The 26,637-nt window shown below is 39.8% G+C and overlaps 1 protein-coding gene across 1 annotated transcript in view; it reads left to right on the forward strand.

Moving 5' to 3' along the window:
• Nucleotides 1–26,637, forward strand: part of EPB41L4B (erythrocyte membrane protein band 4.1 like 4B) — a 255,236-nt gene that overhangs the window by 193,318 nt on the left and 35,281 nt on the right. Inside the window, exons 19-20 of the mRNA XM_043977633.1 lie at nt 8,480–8,605; nt 21,518–21,585. Coding sequence (XP_043833568.1) covers nt 8,480–8,605; nt 21,518–21,585 — 194 coding nt within the window. The remainder of the gene's footprint in view (nt 1–8,479; nt 8,606–21,517; nt 21,586–26,637) is intronic.

Raw genomic sequence — 26,637 nt, forward strand, 5'->3', positions numbered from 1 at the left:
CCGGTCAGGCAAAAGACTGGAGGGCAGTGTAGTATACTTGTTGCCCATGGAGTTGGGAGACCTGGGTTGGAGTCCTAGCTCTCCATTAGGCAGCTCTTTTCTGAACCTGCTACCTCTTCTATAGGATGTGGGCACTAAAACATCACATCTATCTCATGAGTTGTTGTCAAGGAAGATACTTTGAAAACTACAAAACACTCTCCAAATGGGCATTGTTTACTTGTTGGGATCTCAACTAATAATTTTCTTTTTATTTATTTTTATAATGTCTGCAATTATTTTGTTTTATTTTATTAAATAATATTTTATTTTCCCCAAATTACATGTTAAAACAATTTTAAACCTCTTTTTCAAAATTTTGAGTTCCAAATTCCACTTCTCTCATGCTCCCTCCCTCCCTACTTCCTGAGATGGTAAGCAATCCGAAATAGTTTATACATGTGCAATCATGTAAAACATTTCTGTATCAACTGATTAGTTTCTACCCATTCCATGCAGAGACTCTTGTAGATTAAAAAAAAAAACCACACACAAAAAAAACTTGATGTGTACTCATGTTTCCTAAGAATTCCCTCTCTGTAGGCATTCTGTGAATTTCTAAAGTGTTAACAGATGAAGAACTGAATGAAACTAGAGAAAAAGGTGAAAATCACACTTATTCTTATGCTTATGATGTGCAGACTGTAACAATGTTCCAAAGAGCATATGAAAACAGTTTCATTGAAGTTACCAATGAATAGTCTGGGTAACATTGCATTAGCAAAAAGCAAAAAACAAACAAAACCAAAAACAGAACCCTCAAACAATAAAACGCTAAAAAACAACAACAATCCTGGAGAGTTGGACACCATTATGTTGGTTAAACTCTATTGTAGCCAAGGTGGCTGCCCAGTAAGTGTGGTGACTGATTACCAAACCAAGAGACTTTCAGGAGAGTAAAAGACACATCTTATTCACCTTTGTCTCCCCCAGAGTGTCTAGCACAGTAGTATGTATTCAATCTGTGATCTTTGGATTAATGTCAGTTTGTTTCCTCCTATATAATTTTGATTCCTTGAAGCTGACCCCAGCTTGTTCAATTTAGTTCAGTCCACCATTGACAAACATAAGCGTCTACTGTGTGGGGGGCACTGTGCTTGGTGTTAAGGTAAATACAAAGTTTAGATAACATCCCTGCTCTCATAGAGCTCACAGTTCAGAAAGGACCTTCTGTTACTCCTTTTGTGAACCTTCTTTGTTGCCAGATCTTGCAATATCTCACGTACTGAATTTCCCTAAGCTCACTGCTTTTGTTGTTCTTGTCACTGTTGAATCATTTGGATCATATCTGATTATTGGCGAACCTGTTTGGGGTTTTCTTGGCAAAAATCCTAGAGTGGTTTGCTGTTTTCTCCTCCAGCTCATTTTTACAGATGAGGAAACTGAGGCAAATAGGGTTAAGTGACTTGCCCAGGGTGACACAGCTAAGGCCAGGTTTGAACTCAGGAAGATGAGTCTTCCTGACTCCAGGACCAGCACTCTATCCACTATACCATCTAGCTGCCCTAAGTTCATTGATACCACGCCCCCCAACCTTAAACCATACTTGCTGGACATAGACCCCCTTCAATCAGCTAATCTTCCAGGACCTGCCCTGCCTGGTCATCACCCCATAATCCATCAATGGCAGTATCCAAGCATGGTAAAGTGGAAAAAGCCCTGGATTTGGACTCAATCCAGGACGTGTTCATGGCTTCCAGGTTCTCCCTGAGTCCTTCCAGGTCACATCTATTATGTTTTACCTCACGGTAATTTCTGAATATACTAGCTAACCTCCTCTCACCCCCAAACCAGTGATCCCTTGGGATAGTTTTTTTTAAAATAGTATTTATTTTACTTTACAATTACATGTAAAGATAGTTTTCAACATTCATTTTTGTAAGATTTTGAGTTCCGAATCTTTCTCCCTCCCTCCCTTCCCTACCCCTCCTCTGATATAGGCTATACATTCCAATCATGTTAAACATATTTCCACATTAATCATGTTGTAAGAGAAAAATCAGAACAAAAGGAAAATCACAGGAAAGAAGAAACAAAAAAACAAGAAAAAAGTGAAAATAGTATTCTTCAATCTGCATTCAGACTCCCTATTTCTTTTTCTGGATGTGGAGAGCATGTTCCATTATGATTCTTTTGTCATTGTCTTGTGTAATGATTGGAATGACGCCACCTGCTGGAGACTTACTGTAGAAGAGTTCCGCCCATGAAGTGAAGGTCTTTGAGGGCAAGACCAGGAGTCTTTTTTTTGGCATCAGGAAGTGACGTTGGGTAGTGGGAGGAAGAAGGAAGAGACTGGCACTCTGTCTCTGGCTTTTTCCTGGGGACTCTGGTGGAGAAGGGAACTAGAAACCCGCTCTCCCTTTAATAGATAGGAATCTAGGCCTTTCTCTCTCTCTTTACCAAATTCTTATTCTCCTTAATAAATGCTTAAAAGTCTAACTCTTGCTAAAGCTTATAATTTATTGGCAACCACTCATTAGATATTTTAGACAGTTTAGCTAGAATTTTAGCCCTTAACATTTGGATCTGTATTGCTGAGAAGAGCTAAGTCTATCACAGTTGATCATCACACAATGAGTATTACTGTTACTGTGTACAATGTTCTCTTGGTTCTACTCATTTCACTTAGCATCAGTTCATGTAAGTCTTTCCAGGTTTTTCTGAAATTTTCCTGCTCATCATTTCTTACAGCACAAGAGTATTCTGTTACATCCATTTACCACAACTTTTTTAGCTATTCTCCAGTTGATGGGCATCCCCCTCAATTTCCAATTCTTTACAACTACAATGTGGGTCCTTTTCCCTTTTTTTAATGATCTCTTTGGGATATTGACCTATATTACAGTTGAAGAAACTGAAGCAAGCAGAGGTTAAGTGACTTGCCCAGGGCCACACAACTAGTAAGTATCTGAGGTCAGATTTCAACTCATGTCTTCCAGACTTCTCAATTCTAAAATGAAAAAGTTGAATTGGATGCTCTCTAAAGTCCCTTTCTACTCCAATTCTAATGACCTCTCTCTAACTTTCTCTGGCTCTGGGTCTCCATCTCTTGTGTTTAAAGCACTCAATTCAGCCATTCTTCAGGTAATGCCCCAAACATTCACAGTAGTTCCACCTCCCTGTTCAGTTATGCATTCACTTTCTCTGCTACCTGTTCCCTCCCTTACTTCCCTCTAATTACCAACCTTTCTGGTTGGGTGAAACAGATTTACATGTTAATAGTTGCCCAAGTGAATCTCACAGTTAATAATTACTTTGTATAGCAAGGTTTGGTTTGAGATGACAATCAGCCATCTCTGCTTTGGTCAGGCTGCTCCTTGTTAATCACTTGTACCTGTTGCTGGCCTCCTTTAATTCAGGCCCTGCGTGAAGAATGGAAAGAAGAAAACATTCTGTTTCAGAACTGGATTGTTTTTCTTTCATCTATGAGGACAGAGCAAGATATTATAAGGCAACTCCTGACTCAAGTGCAGCTTAAACCAGGAAGGTTCTGTCTATCCAGACAGAGCACACAAGAACCAATCTCTACAGTTGATTGTAGACTTCTTGTCTGTTAAAAATGGACCTGAGGATCACAGGACACATGAGAGTGATAAATGATGGCTTTAATCAGGCTTACCCTCGTACAGTGGATAGAGTACTGGGTCTGAAGTCAGGAAGGCTCATCTTCATGAGTTCAAATCTGGCCTCAGACACTAGCTGTGTGACCCTGGCCAAGTCACGTAACCCTGTTTTCCTAAGTTTCCTTATCTGTAAAATGACCTAGAGAAAGAAATGGCAAACAACTTCAGTATCTTTGCCAAGAAAACCCCAAATGGGGTCATAAAGAGTTGGACACTGAAATAATTGGATATAAACTCTACCTGAAATGAGACAGCCTTCACTATTGAAAACATTTTATGATAAAGATTTTCTTTCTATATGGCTTTCTGGTGAGAGGTACCACATCATAGCAGAAAGAGAACTGACCTTGAAGGCAGGAAGATCTAGATTCAAGCCCTACTTCTGACATTTCCTGGCTGTGTGATCTTGAACAAGTCACTTAACCATTCAACGTGCCAGGGAACAATCCAAGAATATAGGAGCAAGTGCTGTTCTGCAGTGAAAGAGGGATTTTTTTCTTTCAGGAATCTCCTATTCTAATGACATTCCAAGTCCTGATGAAAATACAAAAGGCTTTCTGGAAAGGATACAGTCTCACCAAGGGATAAAATTCAAATTACCCTACTCCAAAAGCACTAAATCTGGCAGGAATTAGAAAGTTCACTCATTCAGCATTTATTAAGTGCCTACTATATGCTAAGCACTGAGGATACAAAGACACAATTAAATAATCCTTTCCCTCAAAGAGTACATGATCAGGGTTTCAACATTTATACTTGTAAGTAAATTCAAAATAAAACAAAGTATTTTGATAAAATGAGTGGGGAGGCACTAGTTTCTTTGGGCATCAAGGAGGACTTCTTAGAGAATGAATGAATAAAAAAAGCATTTACTATTTAAATTTTTATATTTTATATAAAATTTTCCAATTATAAGTAAACACAATTTTAACATACATTTAAAAAAATTTGAGTTCCAAATTCTACCCCTCCCTCCTCTTCCCCCTCCTTAAGAAGGTAAGCATTTTGATATAGAAAAAAGAATTTATTGTTAATAATAATAATAATAATAGCTGACATATAGCCCTTACTACATGCCAGACACTGTGCTGAGCAATTTTCAAATATTATCTCATTTGACCCTCACAACAATCTTATGGTAGGAGGGTGGGTGGGGGTGGGTAGGTGATAATATTATTCCCATTTTACAAAGGAGGACACCAAGGCAAACAGAGCTTAAGTGACTTGCCCAGGGTCACACAGCTAGTACACATCTGAAGCCAGGTACAAAGTCAGGTCTTCCTGCCTCCAAGCCTGGCAAAAGCTGCCTATTAAGCACTTACCATATTCCAAAGACTGTGCTAAGTATTGACACAAATATGAATGAGAGTCCCTGGGAAGAAACTGAAGCAAGCAGAGGTTAAGTGACTTGCCCAGGGCCACACAACTAGTAAGTATCTGAGGGAAATGACATGTATAAGAGAGCATAGCAGGCTATTAGGGCACTAGAAAGGCCTGAGTTCAGTGGCCCAGGGCAGATAGCAAGCCCCAGGAGCCCTTAGGGTGCTTCAACAGGTATCTGTAGAATATAGTAGTGGGAAAAATATAGCCGCTCTTTTTGTGGTAGCAAGGAATTGGAAATTGAGGGGTTGCCCATCAATTGGAGAATGGCTGAACAAGTTGTGATGTATGAATGTAATGGAATACTACTGTGCTGTAAGAAACAATGAGCAGGAGGAGTTCAGAGAAACCTGGAAGGACTTGCATGAACTGATGATGAGTGAGATGAGCAGAACCAGAAGAACATTGTACACAGTATCATCAACATTGTGTGTTGATCAACTGTGATGGACTATATTCTTCTCACCAATGCAATGGTACCGGAGAGTTCCAGGGGACTCATGATGGAAGGGGATCTCCAAATCCAGGAAAAAAAAAAAAAAAGAACTGTGGAGTATAGATGCTGATTGGACCATACCATTTCTTTTGTTTTTGGTGCTGTCGTTTTTCTATTTTGAGGTTTTTCCTCATTACTCTGATTCTTCTCTTATAACATGACTAATGCAGAAATATGTTTAATGTTATTATATATATATAAAACCTATATATATAGAGAGGTTTTATATATATAACCTATATCAGATTACCTGCTGTCTAGGGGAGGGGGGAGGGAGGGGAGGGAGGGAGAAAAATCTGAAATTGGAAAGCTTGTATAAACAAATGTTGAGAACTATTGTTACATGTAACTGGAAAAAATAAAATACTTTTATCAGAAAAAAAAAGAATATAGTAGTGGGGCTGATGTTAAGGTCTGGAAGACTCTAGGACACAGTGGCACAGCCGATGATGTCTGGTGGTCTTCCATCTTTTTTTTTACAGTTTTTTTTCGGGGAAATGGGGGTTAAGTGACTAGCCCAGGGTCCCACAACTAGTAAGTGTCAATCTTCCATCTTAATGAAAGGATTGTAGTTGATGACTCTCAGCTAATCCAAATGATAACTGGGAATCATGTCTATTCTACAGATGGGGAAAGCAAGGAAGCTAGAGAGGTACTCAGCCAACAAACAGAGGTGGGGAGTGGGTCTGAGGGACCTGGGTTCCCTCCCACACAAATGGGGATGGGGGAGGGAGTCAGTGTTCAGTCAGGAGTGGGGATGGGGGCACTGGCATGAAGGCTGGAGGATAAGGGTACCCAATGGGTGGCTTATATCAGGGGAAGACCCCTGCTCCTCCAGGGGCTCTTTCCACCCTGGGAATGATCAACTAGGTCAAAGGAGAGGGCCAAGGAAAAGGGCAATCATTCTTTTCTTTGTGCCGTCTCCTGAAAGAGGCAGGAGGAGGTATTAGAGCTGACCTTTGAGAGACTCTAGGAATGCTAAGAGGCAGAGGTGAGGGGGGGGGAGCACATTCCAGCCCCAGCCTCTCTCTGCGTCTCAACACTGATAAATACAATGTCACCACTCCAGCCACAAGAGAAAGAATGCTAGAGCCAACTCGGGCATTTCTAGAGAATGACCATGGTGCATATTTCAGAGGTGACGTGACTGGTCTTACTCCCAAGAGCCCTGTAGCCCACTGACTTATACATCAACATCTTCAGAATACGGGATATCATTCTCCTGACCACATCTGGAGTCCTGTGTTCAGTTCTGAGCACCGAATTTTAAGAAAGAGAGTTGACAATGTACACTGTGTTCAGAATAAAGCTCCTCTGACCATGACTTCAACTTTGCTGAGAAAATCAAGGCCAATTCTCAGTACTGTTAGGACCCCTACTCCATGTCTCAAAATCCTTCTACATCTTAACCTGTCCTTTCCATTTGTACTACTTTATATTCCCTTCTCTGCCAATCCCTCAATCCTACCCTGTCCTGTCTCTTATAGGAGTCTGAACCACCTACAGTTCCATCTTTGTCTCTGTTTCTCTGTCTCTTCCTTTCTTCCTCCCTCCCTCCCTCCTTCAGTATCCTCCTTTCTATGGACTGTTGCCTTCAAATATGCCCAAGTAACCCCCGTCCTTTAAAAACAAAACAAAACCTTCACCTGACCCTGCCATCTTATCAAGCTATTATCCTGTTTCCTTAATTCCACAGCCAAACTTCTACCTAGAAAGGGTCACCTCCCATTCATTTCTTAACCAAGATCTAGATTCAAATCCCACTCCGGAAAATGACCTTGGATCAGTCAACCTCTCTAGACTCAATTTTCTTATCTAGAAAAATGAGGGGGTTGCATTGATGATCTCTGAGATCCCTTCCAGCCCTAAATCTACTATCTCATGATCCCTCTCAGTCTGTCTTCCAACCCCACTGCCCTCCTGAAAGAGCTTTCTCTAAAATTACTAATGATCTGGCATCAGACACTTGACACTTACTAGTTATATGACCCTGGGCAAGTCACTTAACCTTCATTGCCCCTCAAAAAAAAAAAACAAAAAAAAAAAAATCCCACCAAAATTACTAATGATCTTATAATTGCTAAGACCAAATACTTTTTCTCAGTATACATTCTATTTAATCTCTCTGCAGTTTTTGACAGCTTTTACCACCCATCTTCTTAGGTACACTGTCCTTTGGCTTCCAGGTTACTAATATCCCCTGGTTGCCTGAACTCAAAGACGGCTCCTTAATCTCTTAATGCTCAAGGTAACTGTAAGAAAAAATAGCAGGGGGCAGCTCTAGGTGGTGCAGCGGATAAAGCACCAGCCCTGGATTCAGGAGGACCTGAGTTCAAATCTGACCTCAGACACTTGACACTTACCAGCTATGTGACCCTGGGCAAGTCACTTAACCCTCATTGCCCTGCAAAAAAAGAAAAAAAGAAAGAAAAAAGAAAAAATGCTAGACATTTGTCTGATCTGCATTAGGGAAGGAAGTGTCTATAGTCTCATGAAATCCCAAGACTGGAACAACAAAACACATGCTGATTAACTGAGAGTTATTATCACCATCATAATTTATTATCATTGGGGTTTTTTTTGTTTTTTTGTTTTTTTGGCTGGGCAGTTGGGGTTAAGTGACTTGCCCAGGGTCACACAGCTAGTAAGTGTTAAGTATCTGAGGTCGGATTTGAACTCAGGTCCTCCTGAATCCAGGACCAGTGCTCTATCCACTGCGCCACCTAGCTTCCCCCATTTATCATTATTGTTATCTATAATATATTATTATTGCATAAAATGTAAGCTATCTTTGGTTGTGTTTATATTGTCTTGTATTTTACAATTAAGCATTATAATTGCCTATTATTAAAAATATTACAAGTCATTGCATATGTTTTCCTTCTCTCCCCCCACCCCCCAACCTCCATCATAATCTTTCCTGCATTTTTGGTCCTCACAGGTAGAAGAAAAGAAAGTTCCCGAAAAGAGTCTTCAGTTCCCACTTCTGCCTTTGCCTGTTCCTGATCAACTAAAATGCAACATTCTAAAAGCCCAGATAGAAACGGCTTCCAAAGCAAATGCCCAGGTCTGTGACTGTTATAAAGTCATTTGTATTCTCTTATGTGAATTTCGGAGGTGTGCATTGTCTAGGAACTCGGTTTTTAAAAACGTGTAATTTCTCTAGGATTTCACTCAGAAAATCATTCATTCAACAAATATTTGCTCAACACCCAAGATATGAAAATAAATACACTATGTTAAGCAGCAGGGTAGGTATAGAGATAAATATTATGTGTTTCTCTCTTTAACAAGGCTGGACATCTACATGGAAAAAGACGGGTATGAAGATAAATATCACATAAATCAGACTATTATACATACATAAAAGAAGAAGAAAGTGCTATGAGATCAGAGATCAAAATCATTTCCGGCTACAGGGACCCCAAAAGACTTCATAAACATACAGGGGTCTTTAAGGGCTTAAAAGATGGGAAAGATTTTTTTAAAATTGTTATTAGGGAAGGAACAAGGATAAAGAATTAAAACAAAGGGGGGCAGCTAGGTGGCACAGCGGATAAAGCACCAGCCCTGGATTCAGGAGGACCTGAGTTCAAATCCAGCCTCAGACACTTGACACTTACTAGCTGTGTGACCCTGGGCAAGTCATTTAACCCTCATTGCCCTGCAAAAATTAAAAAAAAAATTTAAAAAAAGAATTAAAACAAAGGCACAAGGTTAGGAAAACATGGGAAGCCCCTAAGATGAATTGTCCATTTTGGTGGCAGCTCATAGTAAGTAAAAGGGGACTGCTGATATAAAGCTAGCAAAGTAGGTTAAGAGGCAAATTGTGTAGGGCCTTGGATACCACACCAAGTGGTTTGAATTTTATTAAGTGGGAAATGGGGAAAATATTTAATGATCATATTTCCCTGATGTACCTCAAGGCTATATCTAAACTACACAGAGTGCAGGAGAGATTCAGCAATAAGCCATTTAGTGTGGTAATATAATTAATCATCTTTAACTAGAAGTCAGAAAATTCCAACTGGCCAAATAAAATAAATGCACTTCAGGAATATGCAATAAAAGAAAATGAGAAGACCATTATTCTGAATTCTTGGATATCCTTTGGTCCTAATATTTCTGAAAGTTTGAAGGGTAATATTTCCATGTGTTAAGATGAATTGAGAAAGTACTGAGTCTTTACCTCATGCAGCATACACAAAGCTTAAATGTCTTTTCTGCCCCCGGTGGTGATATATACTTTAAAGAGTGTGAGAATTGCATTTGAAAAGTAACTGGTTTGAAACACTGTCGGGAAGCTTTTGATGCTATGCTTTGTTCATTGGGGTCTAACCTTTTTAACATTGAGGGAATACAAGCAGTGGCAGGCCAGCTGAAAATAGTGATGTGATGGTTTTATTCTTTTGCTGTTACTGTTTTCTTCTTGAGGAGTTTCCTCACTTTGGGGCAGCATTATCAGGACCTACGTGAGCCAGGGACAATGCTGGCCCCAAATGAAGAACCTCTTCAAGAAATGCATTAGAGGGGGCAGCTAAGTGGCACAGTGGATAAAGCACCAGCCCTGGATTCAGGAGGACCTGATTTCAAATCCAGCTGCAGACACTTGACACTTACTAGCTGTGTGACCTTGGGCAAGTCACTTAACCCTCATTACCACACCAAAAAATAAAAAAAAAAACCCACCAAGAAATGCATTAGATTGGGCTGGTCATCAAACAATCCCTTGTTTTCTATATGACTGCCTTCTTTTCTGATCATTTTGTTGTTCAGTCCTTTCCCACTTTTGGGGGTCTTTTTGGCAGAGATACTGGAGTGGTTTGCCATTTCCTTCTCCAACTCATTTTACAGTGGAGGAAACTGATCAAACAGGATTAAGTGACTTGCTCAGGGTCATACAGCCAGTAAGTGCCTGAGGCCAGATTTGAACTCAGGAACATGTCTTCCTGATTCCAAGCTCAGTGCTCTATTCACTGCACCACCTAGCTGGCCCATTTCTGATCCTACTTTTCCTGAATAACACTTGTTGCATGCTGGTACATATTAGACACCTTGTAAATAGTTGCTGGGTGATTGGTAGCATGGTGCAGCCTATTTTCCTTTGCAGTCCTTGACTGCAATCGTGATGTTCTTTGGAGATCATGACATTCCTTCATTTAACAACAGTGTGAGAAAGTTGCTGTCACCTGTTCCTAATATGCTGCTATAATATAATGGGAAATTCACAATCTCCTAGACACTTCAAAGCTCACAGGATCTTCCTCTGACCAAAAGTTTGTGGGAGGGGAGGAGACTGAAGTTCTCCCCCCTCCTTCTCCATAAGAGATTCTCTCTCAGGGGCTGAGCTGGCACTGCTACTATCACTAAGCTATCGGTTGCCAGCTAACATGCTGGTTCTGTATCTGCCTCACAATGCATGACCAAGTATCCTTAATCAAGATGAGAATGGTTCCCTTTTTTTCATGCTTTTCCTCTTTTTCATCCGATGGCTTTCAAGGATTTCTATATTAATCAAGGTCTTTTCTCACCTAGATTTCATACAAAATAAAACAGTTACAGAATGCATCATACCTTTCAACTACTTAATTGATTCAGTAGAAGTATTAGTCCAGGTTAGGTATTAGCATGTTAGCTACTTTCAGTAGAGTGGGGTGAATGGGTGATTGACTTAGTAGATCCCTAACCTTAAACTAAAATTTCAAAATAATAGCAAGAGAATTGTTATTCAACAAAATTATTGGGAAAATAGAATAACAATGTGGCCAAAAATGGATCAGAGCCAAATCTCACACCATAAAGTACAATAAATTCCATGTATTTTAGGTACACATGATCTAAATATTTTTAAACATTTAAAATTAAAAGAAAGGGGAATAATTTATTTATCAAAGTTGGGAAGAGTGTCATTGTAGCTGTTGAAAAACATTGGAAGGAAAATAAATTAATTTAAATGTATAAAGAAGGTGTTTTTTTTTTTAATTTTTATAAGTGAGGCAATTGGGGTTAAGTGACTTGCCCAGGGTCACACAGCTAGTAAGTGTTAAGTGTCTGAGGTCAGATTTGAACTCAGGTCCTCCTGACTCCAGGGCCAGTGCTCTATCCACTGCGCCACCTAGCTGCCCCCTAAAGAAGGTTTTTGAACAATCAAAAGTAATTCATCCATCCAGAATAAACAGTCAAGAAACCGATGAGGAAAAACTTTGTGATAAACATATTTGGCAAAATTCTAGAGTCTAAAATCTACATGAAATTGACTCATTTATAAGAGCAAAGTCCGTTTCCCATAGGATGAATCATCAAAGGATTTGTATATAGAATTTTATACTCAAAAGAGGAAACATGAATTGTCAACAGCCACCTGAAAATTGTTCAGACTCCATAATACTCAAAGCAACACAAATTAAAATACCTTTGAGGAACCCATTAAATTGGCAAAGATAATTTAAAAAGGATAAAATTCAATTTTGCCTTGATCGTGGAGAAATAGGCACACTATTATATTACTGCTGGAGCCATGAATTGGTACAATCTTTTTGGAAATCAATATGCCAATGTGTAATCAGACTCACAGAAAGTGAAAGTTCTAAAGGAGCACTGATTACATCTCATCCATTTTATACCAGAGCAAGAAAATCTCTGTAACATAATCAACAAGAGGTTTGTCATCCAGACTTTATTTGAAGACTGAGAGTTACAAAACAGACCATGCCCACTTCTAAGAGTAGATCCTCAAATTCTATAAAAAGTAAAAATTGAGGGGCAGCTAGGTGGTGCAGTGGATAAAGCACTGGCCCAGGATTCAGGAGGACCTGAGTTCAAATCCAGCCTCAGACACTTGACCCTGGGCAAGTCACTTAACCCTCATTGCCCTGCCCCCCCCCAAAATACAAACAAAAAAAAAGTAAAAAATGACCATCTGTACCAACATGTTCACAGATACTTTATTTATAATAGCAAAAAATAAAAGCAATGCCCAATGATTGGAGTGTTTGTCTGAAATCAGCCTGCTCATCATTTCTTATAAAGGCTTTAAATTGCAGAAGAGATGGAGGTCTGCCTTGGCACATGGAGTTTTGTCACCGGACATTCTCTATACTGATTAAATCATAGGTTTAGACTAGAAAAATAAAAGAAATGATGAATGAAGAAAGCAAAATCAGAACAATATACACAATGACACTTATGTAAAATAATAGTAATAGCAACAAAATACATAGGAGAAAAAGGTTAAAATACATAGGAATAGATTGCCTTTTTGTTCAAACTAATATACTTATGATATATATTGTCACAGCAAATAAACTAAGTCACACTTGTGTGGGGAATCATATATACTAGAAACAATATTTATCTGGTATCTCAAACAGCTATTTTGAGGATGGTTACCTAATAAGAAAGATTTCCCCTTTATCAACTGACTGTCCCCATTTTGACATAAGAAGCCCTAAACTTGTGTATTCTCCTGAAGATACTTCCAGAAAAGCCTAGAAATTATCTCCTTCTACAGGGTATTCATTAAAGTCAAGAACAGAGTAGTTGTAAAATAGAAAGAAAAAACAAATAAAAAATACTTTTTATGATGCTAGACCATAATAGTTAATACCATGTAGCTTCAAGGACTTTGAGGGTGAGATAAAGGTACCACAAATCAGAGATTAAAACAATAGTTGTTTTATTAAAACAGTCTTAGTTTTACCTAGTCGTATAAAAAATAATAAAATTAATATCTTCTGATATTGTATATGCTAACATTTGCACAAAGGCTTTTTTGATTCTGGCCAAGAACTGATAGCTTTTTTTTTTTTTTTTTTTGCGAAGCAATGAGGGTTAAGTGATTTGCTCAGGGTCACACAGCTAGTAAGTGTCAAGTGTCTGAGGCTGGATTTGAACTCAGGTCCTCCTGAATCCAAGGCAGGTGCTTTATCCACTGTGCCACCTAGCTGCCCACCTGTGATAGTTTAAAAAAAAATAAAGGTCTACTAAATTTCAGCTCAGCCTTCTGTCTTATTTAATTTAAATTATCCATAAAATTTGAGAATTCCCCATACTTTGCTTTCACAATCAGAAGAAAAGGAGATCATAAAGGTACATAAAAACAAACAGGGCACTTGATTTATTTTGTTAAAAGGTGGCACAGTGGATAGAGCCCTGGACTTGGAATCAGGAAGATTCATCTTCACAAGTTCAAATTGGGCCTTAGACACTTACTAGCTGTGTGACCCTGGGCAAGTAAAAAAAAAAATCCTGTATGCCAGAGTTTGCTCATCTGTAAAATGAACTGGACAAGGAAATGGCAAACCACTCTCGTATGTTTGCCAAGAAAACCCTTAAAAATAGGGTCACAAAGAGTCAGACATGATTGAAACAACTTACCAACAACAAAATGACTCAAAATGTATAGACATACAATATTTTTATTGTTTGTTCAAATTTCTTAAGTTAAAAGTAACAAAAAACCAAAAAATTAGCCATGTCTATTACATTCTCAAGAATTCAGCAGCACTTCCCACATAACAGTAGTCAATAAATGCTTGTTGAGTTAAATTGAGTTGAAAACTAAAAGATACAAACAGTCCTCTGGGATACCAAAGACCTTAATACAGTCAGATGTTTTCTGAGTCTGTGTCTGGCACTTAGTAAGAGCTATATAAATGTTGTTATTGTTGTTGTTAAGCACCCTTCTTTAAAACGAGGCAGCTGCCTCCTATCATTACAACTCATTTTCTAGAACTATTTTTACTTTCTTGCTACTAGAAGAATGGAACTTTATCCATATTGGTAATTCCCACTATAAATGACACCTGGAAGGCAACAGGCAAGTTTTTGAAGATGACTTTCTACAATAAACCATGTTTTCACCGTTAAACAATTGACTAAAAGATGTAAGGAATATAAAAGCGTGTTATGCTTATTGTTTGTTGATTACAAAACTAACAAACAAAAATCCTTATTTGGTTTGAGAGAACAATAGGCAATCTTAAAGGTTGTACTCCAACAATATGTTTTTCTATATTCATTAAGAAAATACAAAATGTCTGGGCAAGTTACTTAACCCCATTGCCCTGCAAAAAAAAAAAAAAGAAGAAGAAGAAGAAGAATATAAAGAAAAAGAAAAAAAGAAAAAAAAAACAGAACAAGATGACTTCATGGCCATGAAGTCCCCATTGGGTGCTGTGGTCCATACCTGATTTTAGTCAATATTAACAACCAGGTACCATCAACGAGATACTTACCCTACCAGCAATGTGCATCTCCTAACACCAAAGGATATTCTGGGGTAACTGCCAAACTCTCTGACTCTCAGAAAGCTGGTCACCTCTCTCCCTTTAGCTCTAACCCTTTGTGGCATAATTCATCTTATTAGTCCAGGTGAGGAAGACAAAAACCAAGAAATTCTATTCCTCCCTTAGTAATACCCATTAGGAGCTAGAGCTCATTCAGTTTGCATCTCTGTCCATATAGTACTGGCCAGGACAGTGTAATTTCCCCATAGGTACAGATTGCCTGGCCAGGATGGTCAGAGGGAGAACATTTCCTGCAAGTAGAGGACCATTGTCTCTTTTCCAACACCCTCAGAATTCACATACACACACACACACACACAATCCTGTGTTTACCACCATCTTATATCCCCATCAGTGGAAGCAAAAGAAGGAAATATAGCCAAATCTGCCAGGGAAGCACCTACAGAGAGAACTTCTTCATCGTGTTGAGTATATTTTCTTTTTTTGTTTGTTTGTTTGTTTGTTGTTGTTTTTTAGTGAGGCAATTGGGGCCAAGTGACTTGCCCAGGGTCACACAGCTAGTAAGTGTCAAGCATCTGAGGCCGGATTTGAACTCAGGCACTCCTGACTCCAGGGCCGGTGCTCTATCCACTGCGCCACCTAGCTGCCCATGTTGAGTATATTTTCATGAAAGAGAGATGCAGAATTTCTAAAGTTGTTTACCATTGTCATGGAGGATGTCCTGAGGAGGATCTAAATGGAAGAGGGATTCCCTAGTGATGATAAGGTCCTCCAAATGCTCTTTTATGTGAGTGACATTGTGCATCCCATTGAATTAGTCCATCAGTGCACCTACCTTGGACAGTGAATGCAGATAGACAAAGAGCTATGCCATCAGCTGAATTAAAACAAGAAAGTATATGTAGAGGGGCAGCTAGGTGGCACAGTGGATAGAGCACCGGCCCTGGATTCAGGAGTACCTGAGTTCAAATCTGGCCTCAGACACTTAACACACACTTACTAGCTGTGTGACCCTGGGCAAGTCACTTAACCCTAATTGCCTCACTAAAAAAAAAAAAAGAAAAAAAAGAAAGAAAGTATATGTAGGAGAATATATATATCAAACAATACAGAGTGAAGGAGCTCCCCTAGTGCCCCATTGGGAGTGAAGTAACAGAGAGAGAAGAAGAAGAAGAAGGAGGAGGAGGAGGAGGAGGAGGAGGAGGAGGAGGAGAAGGAGGAGGAGGAGGAGGAGAAGGAGGAGTGGGAGGACAGGGATATGATGGAGGCTGCCAGGTCCTCTCATGTAAGCTTTCCAGAGTCATATTCCCTCTGGCAACCTGAAATGAGATTGGCATCATTCATCTATTCTCTTGAGATATCAGAGCCCTGAAGAATCCAAGAGACTGATGAAGCTGGTGAGACTGAAGAGAATGAAAAGTCTAGAGGCCTATTCTCTCCTGCTCCAAATTCAGGAACTTTGTGGGCCAAATGAAGCCTGCGAACCATGTTTGACATCTCCGCACTAGACAGTCCTCTAAGACTATAAGTTGCCAAGCAGATTCTGATCTTCATTGATAGAGTTTCCTTCATAGCAATTTCCCCTGCTAATGAAATCATAGTTCCAGTCCCTCCCCCAAAAGTACTTTGAAATAGAGCTTTGGGGGCAGCTAGGTGGCGCAGTGGATAGAGCACCAGCCCTGGAGTCAGGAGGACCTGAGTTCAAATCCGGCCTCCGACACTTAACACTAGCTGTGTGTCCCTGAGCAAGTCATTTAACCCCAATTGCCTCACCAAGAAAAAAAAAAAGAAACAGAGCCTTAGATTACTACTTGAGAACCTATGAACATAGAGAAATGGGCAGAGCCATGACCAAGGTCAGAAAGCTATGAAATGTTGGTCCCTGTAGCCTCCCTGAACCAGAATTGTGTACAAGGTAGAAGATGAAATTTGGTGGGAAATGCAACAACAAAAATAACAAGCTTTGAAACTTGAAATAAAAGGGGTTTTTTCCCTTTGCACTATAGGAAGAACTCCATGTGGAACTCAGAATTGGAAGGGATCCAAGAGAGCTTAGGGTCCCAGATTTAGAACAGGAAAGGACTTTATAGGTCACCTAATCCACTTCTCATCTTAACAACTCAGGCTGGCAGTCAGGAAGGCGGGAGTTCACATCTTGCCTCTGACACTTACTAGCTGTGTGACTCTCAGTACATCTCATCTGTAAAATGAGATGATTGGATTCAATGGTCTCCATGGTTCTCTAAAAAAATCAATGACCCTCTGAACTAAGGCCCATAGATGTTGTGACTTGCCCGAGGTCACACAGGCATCTAGTCCACCTCCTACCTGAGCAGAAATTTCTCCTGTAGCATTCTTTAAAATCCCATTCCTCTGGGCTTTGATGGCCCAGCTACTTTCAAAGGTTTGCAGGGGCCAGGTCATTTGTTTCTCTTCCCTAGAAGGCTGAGCACATACATGTCCATCCAGAAGCATTGAGATGTAATAGAGAATCATAGAATACTAGAACTGAAAGGGATCTTAGAAATCTGTCTCAAAGCCTCTCATTTCACAGAAGAAGAAATTGAAAGTAAGGGGAGCTGTCCATTTTTCAGTTTAAAGGTCGACTTGCTTCTGGTTAAAGAGTTCTAGAAGCCACTGATCTCAGTGGGGATCTCTTCTATCTTCTCGGGGCAACTAGGTGGCTCAGTGGATAGAGCACTGGCCCTGGAGTCAGGAGAACCTGAGTTCAAATCCAGCCTCAGAAACTTGACGCTTACCAGCTGTGTGACCTTGGGCAAGTCACTTAAGTCTCTGCCCAACCAAAAATAAAAATAAAAAACAAGCAAACAAAAAAACAACAACTGATGTCTTCTATCTTCTCCCTCAGAGAGATGACCATAGGTTAGGTAGAAGTTTCAGTGTCTCCTGTTTCTGCCCAACGAGTTCTTGTTTGGGGCACCTAGTGAGTAGCCCCACCTAGAGTTAGAACTGGATTTGTGTGAACTATGGGAAGCCTCAGTCCCCTTTCATTTATAGCCATGTCTATTTCCCCCAGAGGGCCTTTCCCCTTTAACCCTCTCCCTGCCATTTTAGAGTCATAGTCTCATACCAGCCCTTCTTTTACAGGGCAGCTTCCACTGGACCCATCCTTTCAGATATGGCCTTTATATCCAAGAGGCATGCTTATTTTCTGAATAGCTCCAGGAGATCATACCCTGAAATACTTGAATTGACTGATCAACATTTGGGCCTTTCCCTTTTATGCTGGGTAGGGAACCCAAGACATTTCATTCCCAAAGGTCATCATGGCTGGTGAGATCCCTGGGTTTGAATCTTGCCTCAGACACTTATTGGATATGTGATCGTGGGCAAGTCATGTAAAACCTCTAGGCCTCAATTTCCTCATTTGTAAGATGAGGGAAACGAGGAGATTGGATTCAGTGGCTTCTGGGGTTCCTTCCAGATCAGAATTTATGAGCTTATATCTTTCTACAATTTCCATTTCATTCTTAACAGACCCTTTTCCTCAAGAGTGGAAATCCCTGCCTCATTCTCAGCCTTCTTTCTAGTGCAGGGAGAAAGCATCTTTTCCAATCCCTTTCTTGAGGCAAGCTTATTTATTGCAACATTTATTTTCCATTCTTTTGTAGTTTTTTTTTATTTAGGTGGGAAATAACTCTCATACCATCCCTGCCAACATGATATAGTGTATCAGGCACTGGGTTTAGCACCGGGAAGATCTGGATTTAAACCCCACTTCAAATACTTACTAGCTGTGTGACCCCAGGCAAGTCATTTAACCTCTCTGTGCCTCTGTTTCCTCATATGTAAAATTAGGGAGTTGGACTCAGTCTCCAAGGTTCCTTTCAGCTCTAAATCTATGATTCTGTGACTTTTGTATGCTTAAGAAGCTCTGCTTTGTCTCCTACTGCTCCCCCCGCCCCAACCATATCACTGTTGCACAACGTTATAAGCATCCTTCACCACAGCATTGCTTTCATTCTCTGCTTACTTCCTTATCTTGCTTTAAGGACAGGTGATGGTTGGAGATCGCAGGTAACTTGGGAAGGGCAGACTCAGGGCTCTGAGCAATGCTAAAATGGAAAGTCTGGGGAGGTTATGAAATAGAGAATGTAGCCTTGAGGAGTTATTAAAGGTTATTAATTTTTAAATGGATTCTACCATCAGACCCTTATTGTCTTGGTATAATAAACCTGAATTTTACCCCAGATGCTTGTAAGCATTATGACTTTTTTACCATAAGGGTAAGGCCTGCTCTCATCTGCAAATATGTTAAGCACCTACTGTGTGCTGTACATTGTACAAGGCCTAGTGTAGCACCAAAGGCAAAGACATGAACTTTAAATTACTGTCATTTGCTTTATCTGACTATGAAGATTGGTTACAGGGACTTTTCTTTATCTTTTCAGTGGTGGAGAGGGAAGTGAGAGGGGGAGAAAAAATTTAAGTGACCCCATAGTTCAATTTCTTTTGTTTTCCTTTCTCAAAATAACAAAAATTCACCTATCTGTGGCAATTTAAGGTTTAAAAAGCATTTTCCTTGCAAGTAGTAATCTCATAAATCCAATAAGAAAGCCCTGAATTTGGAATCAGAGGGACTGATATTGTCTGTGCTTCTTACTATCTGTTTCACCTCAGCCAAGTTGACCTCTCTGGCTTACAGTTTCCTCATCTGTAAGATGACAGAGAAGTATTATGGCCTAGGGGTTCTTAAGCCTTTTGTGTGAGTCACTGACCTCTGGCAGCAGTCTGGTGAGAAGGACCACTTCTCAAAATAACAACTTAAATGCATAAAATAAAAGGCAAATGATTACAAAGGAAATTGATTATAATGAAATATAATTATCAAAATATAAAAAACAATAAAAACAAGTTCATAGACCCTAGGTTAAGAATCCCTCGGAGATGGGGCAGCTAGGTGGTGCAGTGGATAAAACACTGGCCCTAGAATCAAGAGAACCTGAGTTCAAATCCAGCCCCAGACACTTGACACTTACTAGCTGTGTGACCCTGGGCAAGTCACTTAATCTTCATTGCCCCGCAAAAATAAATAAATGAATGAATGGATAGATAGATAGATAAGTAAGTAAGTAAATAAAAGAATCCCTGGAGATGATCTCTGAAGTCCTTTCCAGTTCTAAGCCAAACTTAAAGAGGTGACTAGACTTGCCCAGTGTCATTCATCTAATAAATGCTTCTTCAAAAAAATGTCTTCCTTGGAAATCCACTTAAATAGCCAAAGTAAGGTAACTCCTGTCTGCTTTTTAGAATGGATTGCCTTAGGAGACGGTGGGATCTCCATCACTGGAAGCGTCAAGCAGAAGCTAGATAACTAGTTCTGAGGGATAACATAGAGAACTTCTGTTCAGGTTGAACTAGATGAGCACTGGGGGCAACTAGGTGGCACAGTGAATAAAGTACCAGCCCTGGATTCAGGAAGACCTGAGTTCAAATCCAGCCTCAAAACAATTGACACTTACTAGCTGTGTGACCCTGGGCAAGTCACTTAACCCTCATTGCCCTGCAAAAAAAAACAAAAGCAAAAATGAAAAAATAGAAGAGCACTGAGGTGCCTTCGTAACTCTTGGGATTCTGTGGTCCTGTAATTGCTGGTTAACACCAATACCAATGGAAGCATTGACCAGAGAAAGGAAATAAAATACTAATGATTAATCTTGCTGCTTTTTGACAGACCTGTAAAATATTGAGAGGAAAAAGAGACTAATGATTAAAGTGAATTTTTTTAGTTTGCCCTTTGGATTTGATTTTCTGTGCTAGGTGACACAGTGCAAAATAGGCATTGACCTGGTAGTCACAAGACCTGGGTTTGACTGCAGGATCTGACATATGGTGGCTGCGTGAGTATAGGCAAATCCCTTCCCCTCTCTGGTCCTCAATATCCTCTTTGGTCAAATGAAGTGGTTCAACTCACTGATTGCCATATGATATTTCTGCAAATCTCATACTGGCATAAATAATCAAGTATTTATTAGTCTAGTATTTTATTCTTTCAGGGCTCACAAATAGATGTCAAGAAAAGTTCTCCTTCACAATATTAATTCTACACCTACAAGAGCCAAAGTCTTCACACCCTTTCATTCCACACATCAAGTCAATTGCAAAATCCCATAATTTCTACCTCTATAACATCTACCAGATTAGTGCCCTGCTCTCTACTCACATGGCCACCACCCTAATTCAAGGCTGTATCACCTTTTGCCTGCATTTCCTGGTTCAGATCTCTCCCTTTTTCCAACCCTTTCTCCTGCTAAACTGCTAAAGTGATTTCACTAATGTGCAGAGCTGACCATGTCACTCCCCTACTCAGTATTCCATTGGCTCCCTATTATCTCCAGGGTCAAATTTATACTCTTCAATTTGGCATTTAAAGTCATTCACAGACAAGTATTAACTACCTTTTTAGCCTTATGATATGGCATTCCCTTTCATATATATTCCAGCCAAACTAACCTTCTTAGTGTTTTTCAGATATTAAGCTCCACTCACATCTCTGTGCCTTTTCAGGCTGTCCCTATGCCTGGTAGGTACCCAACACAATGCCTGGCACATAGTAGGCACTTGATAATTGCTGAATGATTGCTCTTGCAACTGATTTTTTCATATATTGCATTGACATTTATGGTACATTTATATCAACGATCTTGGACATTACAGTATTCTTAAATGTAAAGATATTCACATCATTAAACTGTCTCTTTCTTTAACAGGTTGTGAAAGAGGAGCCAGATTTTGCCAATGTCAATAAGAAATCCACTCTTCAGGACCCTAATGTAAGGTCTGTTGCTTCTTAGTTGAAGGGGTAGGGGGAGGACCTATTAAATGAAGCATTTAGCTTCCTATTTTATAGCCCCAGCATTCTTCTCTAAATAAAATTCCTGACTTCATTTCTTTTTTAAAATCAGTGCATGTACATTAACAGCAATATTGTTTTAAGAACAACTTTGAGCAAATAAGTAATTTTGATTATAAATACCCAAATTAACCACAACGGGCATATGAAGATGTTATTTGCATCTAGAGAAAGAACTGATAAATAGAAGTATCTATAGGATGAGTTACATATATTTATATATTTGTCTAATGGTAGCCAACTCTAGGGCAGGGAGGGGGAGGGAAAAAAGAAATGTATATGATAACATTATTATATATTTAAAAGTAATAGCAAGTTATACATAACAGATTTGCAGTTTCCTACACAATCAGCTTTTTGCCCCTATGCTACTATGTTATGGAAATGCTTGTTTTATTCCATAAATTAAAATGAAATAAATAATAATTTTAAAAATCGGTGTGGGGGCAACTAGGTGGCGCAGTGGATAGAGCACCGGCCCTGGAGTCAGGAGTACCTGAGTTCAAATCCGGCCTCAGACACTTGACACTTACTAGTGTGTGACCTTGGGCAAGTCACTTAACCCCAATTGCCTCACTAAAACAAAACAAAACAAAACAAAAACCCAGTGTGGCAGGAAATAAAATTGCAATAATTTGAGTTCAAAGGGTTTAGAAAAAAACTCCAGGTCAGTGATTCAAAATATACTGTTGATAGTATTAGCAGTGGTAGCCACGGTTGACTGCCATAAAAATACTATTTTAGCAATTAGCCTTCAGGAAGCTTAAGATGCTAATATGATCTGGTAGGTGAGGTCAGCCAGCCTGATATAGAACAGAAACATTCCCATGATGCCTGGCAATTGGTCAGAGTTGTTCACTGAATCTCTTTCTCCATTCTTCTCCCTTTTTACCTAAGTCCTAATTGTCCTCTGGAGGAATTTAACTCCCAAAGTCATAGAGGTTGAAATGCAGCCATAGCAAAGCTTTCTATCCTTAGGATTCTATGCTAGAAAGCAGAGTCACACAAAGAAATCAGACAATTCCAGTGGGCTTGAAGAACTGACTCAGGTTATCTGATTGGCTTTATCCATTGGCTGTGAAAAGGAAACTTCTGATTTAGGGATCTTCAGATAGTTACAGTTCCTCTGCCTCAGACAAAACTTGACACATAACAAACAACTGACTGATACTAATTGATGCTTTGAAAATGACAGTGTAATATTATGGATTAATTCATATGGAAATAGATTGTCTTTTGTCATTATGCAAGTGCATATCCATTGACAATCAGTCTGTCAGTCAGTAAATAAACATTTATTAAGTGCCTGCTATGCACCAAGCATTGTGCTAAGCACTGGGATACAAAGGCAAAAGACAGTCCCGGTTCTCAGTAGTTCACAGTTGAATGAAGTAGACAACATGCAAACAATTATGTACAAACAAGCTATATAAAAGAAAAAATTAGATATAATCAACAGAGGGACGGCACTAGAATTAAGCAGGACCAGGAAATGCTTTCTGGAGAAGGTGGAATTTTAGCTGCGACTTGAAGGAAGCCCAGAAAACCATGAGGTGGAAACAAAGAGAGAAAGCATTCTAGGCATGGTTGATGTCCATTAGAATCATCAATCTCGTTATCTTTGCCATTCTTAATTTATAATCAGTATATTATCCATCTGATCCTGAGATCCTTTTTCTACATAGCTATTTCTTCTCCATCTTCTCCATATTTGTTCTTAATTTCCTGGTAGGACCAGCTGTAGGCAGAATCACAGAGGAACCTACTTTCACCACCCTTGTATTCCTCGTTCTAAATCAATCCTCCCTTTTAGTGCTCTCCATCCCTAACTCCAGGTGCCTCCGGCTTCTCCTGGCTAGTCAAGGTTCTTTCCGGTACAAAGGTCATTCTCCTTGGCAGAGAAAAGAGACCCAAAATAAGAGCTGAGAAGCAATCTCTTCTTTCTGTTGTCAGTTATTGTAGTTCCATCCAAACCATAGAAAGATTCTGGGGGCAGCTAGGTGGCACAGTGGGTAGAGCACCAGCCCTGGAGTCAGGAGTACCTGAGTTCAAATCCTGCCTCAGACACTTGATACTTACTAGCTGTGTGACCCTGGGCAAGTCACTTAACCCTAATTGCCTCACAAAAAAAAGAAAGAAAGATTCTGTCCCTGCTTTGAGATTTTTTCTTCTTCCAGAAAAGTAAAAGAAACTTTGGGGCTTTTTTTTTTTGGTTGGTCTTAGATTCCCTTATGAGCCTTTGATCATCCTAAATGTTAACACTTGGACACTCATTTTACAGAATCACACCACACTCTTATTTTCACCCTCTGTTTTCTGAACTTGCTTCCATCTTCTTTGAATTTCTTTTGTAAATCTAAGCTATTTGATGAGTTCCCTGCACATTCACATTGGCCTCTTCAGAGACCATTTTTCCCCTACTGATTGAAATTGTTTCCTTTTGTGTCTTCAGAATTTCATTTTTTAGCATCTCCCATCCCCCCCAGGGCTGACCTTCCTGTTTACATTTTAGTCGATAAGAACTTACCTTTCTCTTTGAAACCTGCTTTCTCAGAATCTGTGGTATATGTTAAAATAAGCCTGGATTTCCTTTCCTTCTCTATCATAGACTCTTTTCTTTCTTTCTTTTTTTTTTTTTTTTTTTTTGCAGGGCAATGAGGGTTAAGTGACTTGCTCAGGGTCACACAGCTAGTACCTGTCAAGTGTCTAAGGTCAGATTTGAACTGAGATTCTCTTGAATCCAGGGCCAGTACTTTATCCATTGTACCACCTAGCTGCCCCCTCCCCAGGCAATCTTAATTCTGGCTTTTGATTCATCCAGCCTGGCATATTGTAGGATGGGCATCTTTGGCACAGTCATAAATTTTATATCACCAAGTCTTGCCGATACCTATGGGATCAAATTTGCCTCTTTTCATTGATCTTCGGTTCCTATTGTTGCTTGATGTCAGTCGCTCAACAAGCATTTAGTAAGTGTTTACTATGAACCAGGCACTGGGCTAAGTGCTGGGAATACAGCTGAGTAAAAAGGAGACGGTCCCTGCCTTCAGGGAGCTTCTAATGAGGGAAGACAATATATAAAAGGAAGCTGAAGGGGGAAGGGGTGGAGAGAGAAGGGAGCTGGCTGGGTGATGATGGAAATGTCGGGAGTGCAGCCTGGTGAGAAATTCAGAGAGGACCGGCCTGGACACCTTCCTTAAATGGAGATTCTAGGAGGAGTCACCCAAATAGAGGGAGGGGCTACAGGGAAGGGTACTCTGAGGGGTGAATTCTGGGGCTGAAGTGATCTTCCAGAATGAAGAGATTTCTGGCCATGGTGGAGAAGTTCAGAGGAGCGCAGCCTGGTGAAAAATCATTGAGCCTAGGGGGCAGCTAGGTGGTGCAGTGGATAAAGCACCACCTCCGGATTCAGGAGCATCTGAGTTCAAATCTGGCCTCAGACACTTGACATTTACTAGCTACATGACCTTGGGCAAGTCACTTAACCCTCATCCCCCCGCCAAATCATTGAGCCTAAACACTGAGCATTTGTATATAGACATTTAAGGCCATGGGTTTTACAGTCTCCTTTCTTGCATCTTGCCTCATGGGTAGGGCAGCTAGGTGGCACAATAGATAGCACTCCAGGCTTAGAGTCAAGAATACTCATCTCCCTAAATTCAAATATGGCCTCAGACAATTACTAGCTGTGTGACCCTGAGCAAGTCACTTAATCCTGTTTGCCTCAGTTTTCTCATCTGTAAAATGAATTGGAGAAGGGGACAGCTAGGTGGCACAGTGGATAAAACACCGGCCCTGGATTCAGGAGAACCTGAGTTCAAATCTGGCCTCAGAAACTTGACATGCACTACCTGTGTGACGCTGGGCAAGTCACTTAACCCTCATCGTCCCACAAAAACAAACGAACAAACAAACAAAAAACCAAAAATGAATTGGAGAAGGAAATGGCAAACCACTCCAATATCTTTGCCTAGAAAACCACAAATGGGGTTAGGAAGAGTTGGACATGACTGCAAATGACATAATAACAACAACAGAACATCTGGGTATTTCAACTGCTAGTTTTCCTTCTTTGTAGCCATTCTCAGTGTGTGAAATAAGGGGATAATCATATGCAGACTCCTGTCATTTTTAGTTTAAAACTTTAGATTTCTAAGACACTTAGAAAATACTGTATAACTAGTATTTGTTAGATTATTCATCTCTAGCCAAGAATCTGACATCCCTGTGCAGGGCATTCCTAAAGTCTAGGCCATTAAAGTACAATACTGCCCTGAGACTTTTGGAACACTCTGTATTTTAAGCCAAGATTCTAAAGTGAAAATTCCATTCTCATATTACCTTCTCAACTGGCAGTTCACCTCTCAAATTATTCTTTTGCATCTCTTCTTCAATGGGCAACAATGAGGAAAATACAACCTGTCTCTCTATGGTCTTCAGTTTGTTGCCCGTGGCATTGTAATTGTTGGCAATGCTTTTTAAGCCACTTTCTGGCATTATCATTTGTACCTACATGAGTTCCCACAAGTAGGTAGTCATTATCCATTTTTATGTGCCTTTAGAAGTTCTCTGTTAAGTCTTGGGTACCTGCCCTGGGAAGAGAGCAGAACTCTTTATTCTTGTTATCAGGTTGGAAAATTGCTGCCTCTGCACCTTTAAGCAAGGAATCACCAACTGTTACTACTATTCTCTTCCTCCTATGACCCCTACATTCACCTAATAGTTTCTGCTACTTGTACTACATCCAGATGCTGGAGTAGAGTTTGTTTTGTTTTGTTTTTTATCAATGGGACATGTTAGTTGGGGTCCTAGGATTAGATTAATGTATCATCAAGGTACTCAACTATGTTCTAGCTTACTGTTTGAAAAGTCTTCTTCTGTTTGTTTCCCTCTCAAATCTGAATATAGTTGTTGACTCTCTGAAGATTTTCTTTAGTAGTTAGGACATCCTTATAGAAACAAGAGCTTTGTAAGTGG

Source organism: Dromiciops gliroides, chromosome 1, assembly GCF_019393635.1.
Source record: "Dromiciops gliroides isolate mDroGli1 chromosome 1, mDroGli1.pri, whole genome shotgun sequence".
NCBI classification, from domain to species: domain Eukaryota; kingdom Metazoa; phylum Chordata; class Mammalia; order Microbiotheria; family Microbiotheriidae; genus Dromiciops; species Dromiciops gliroides.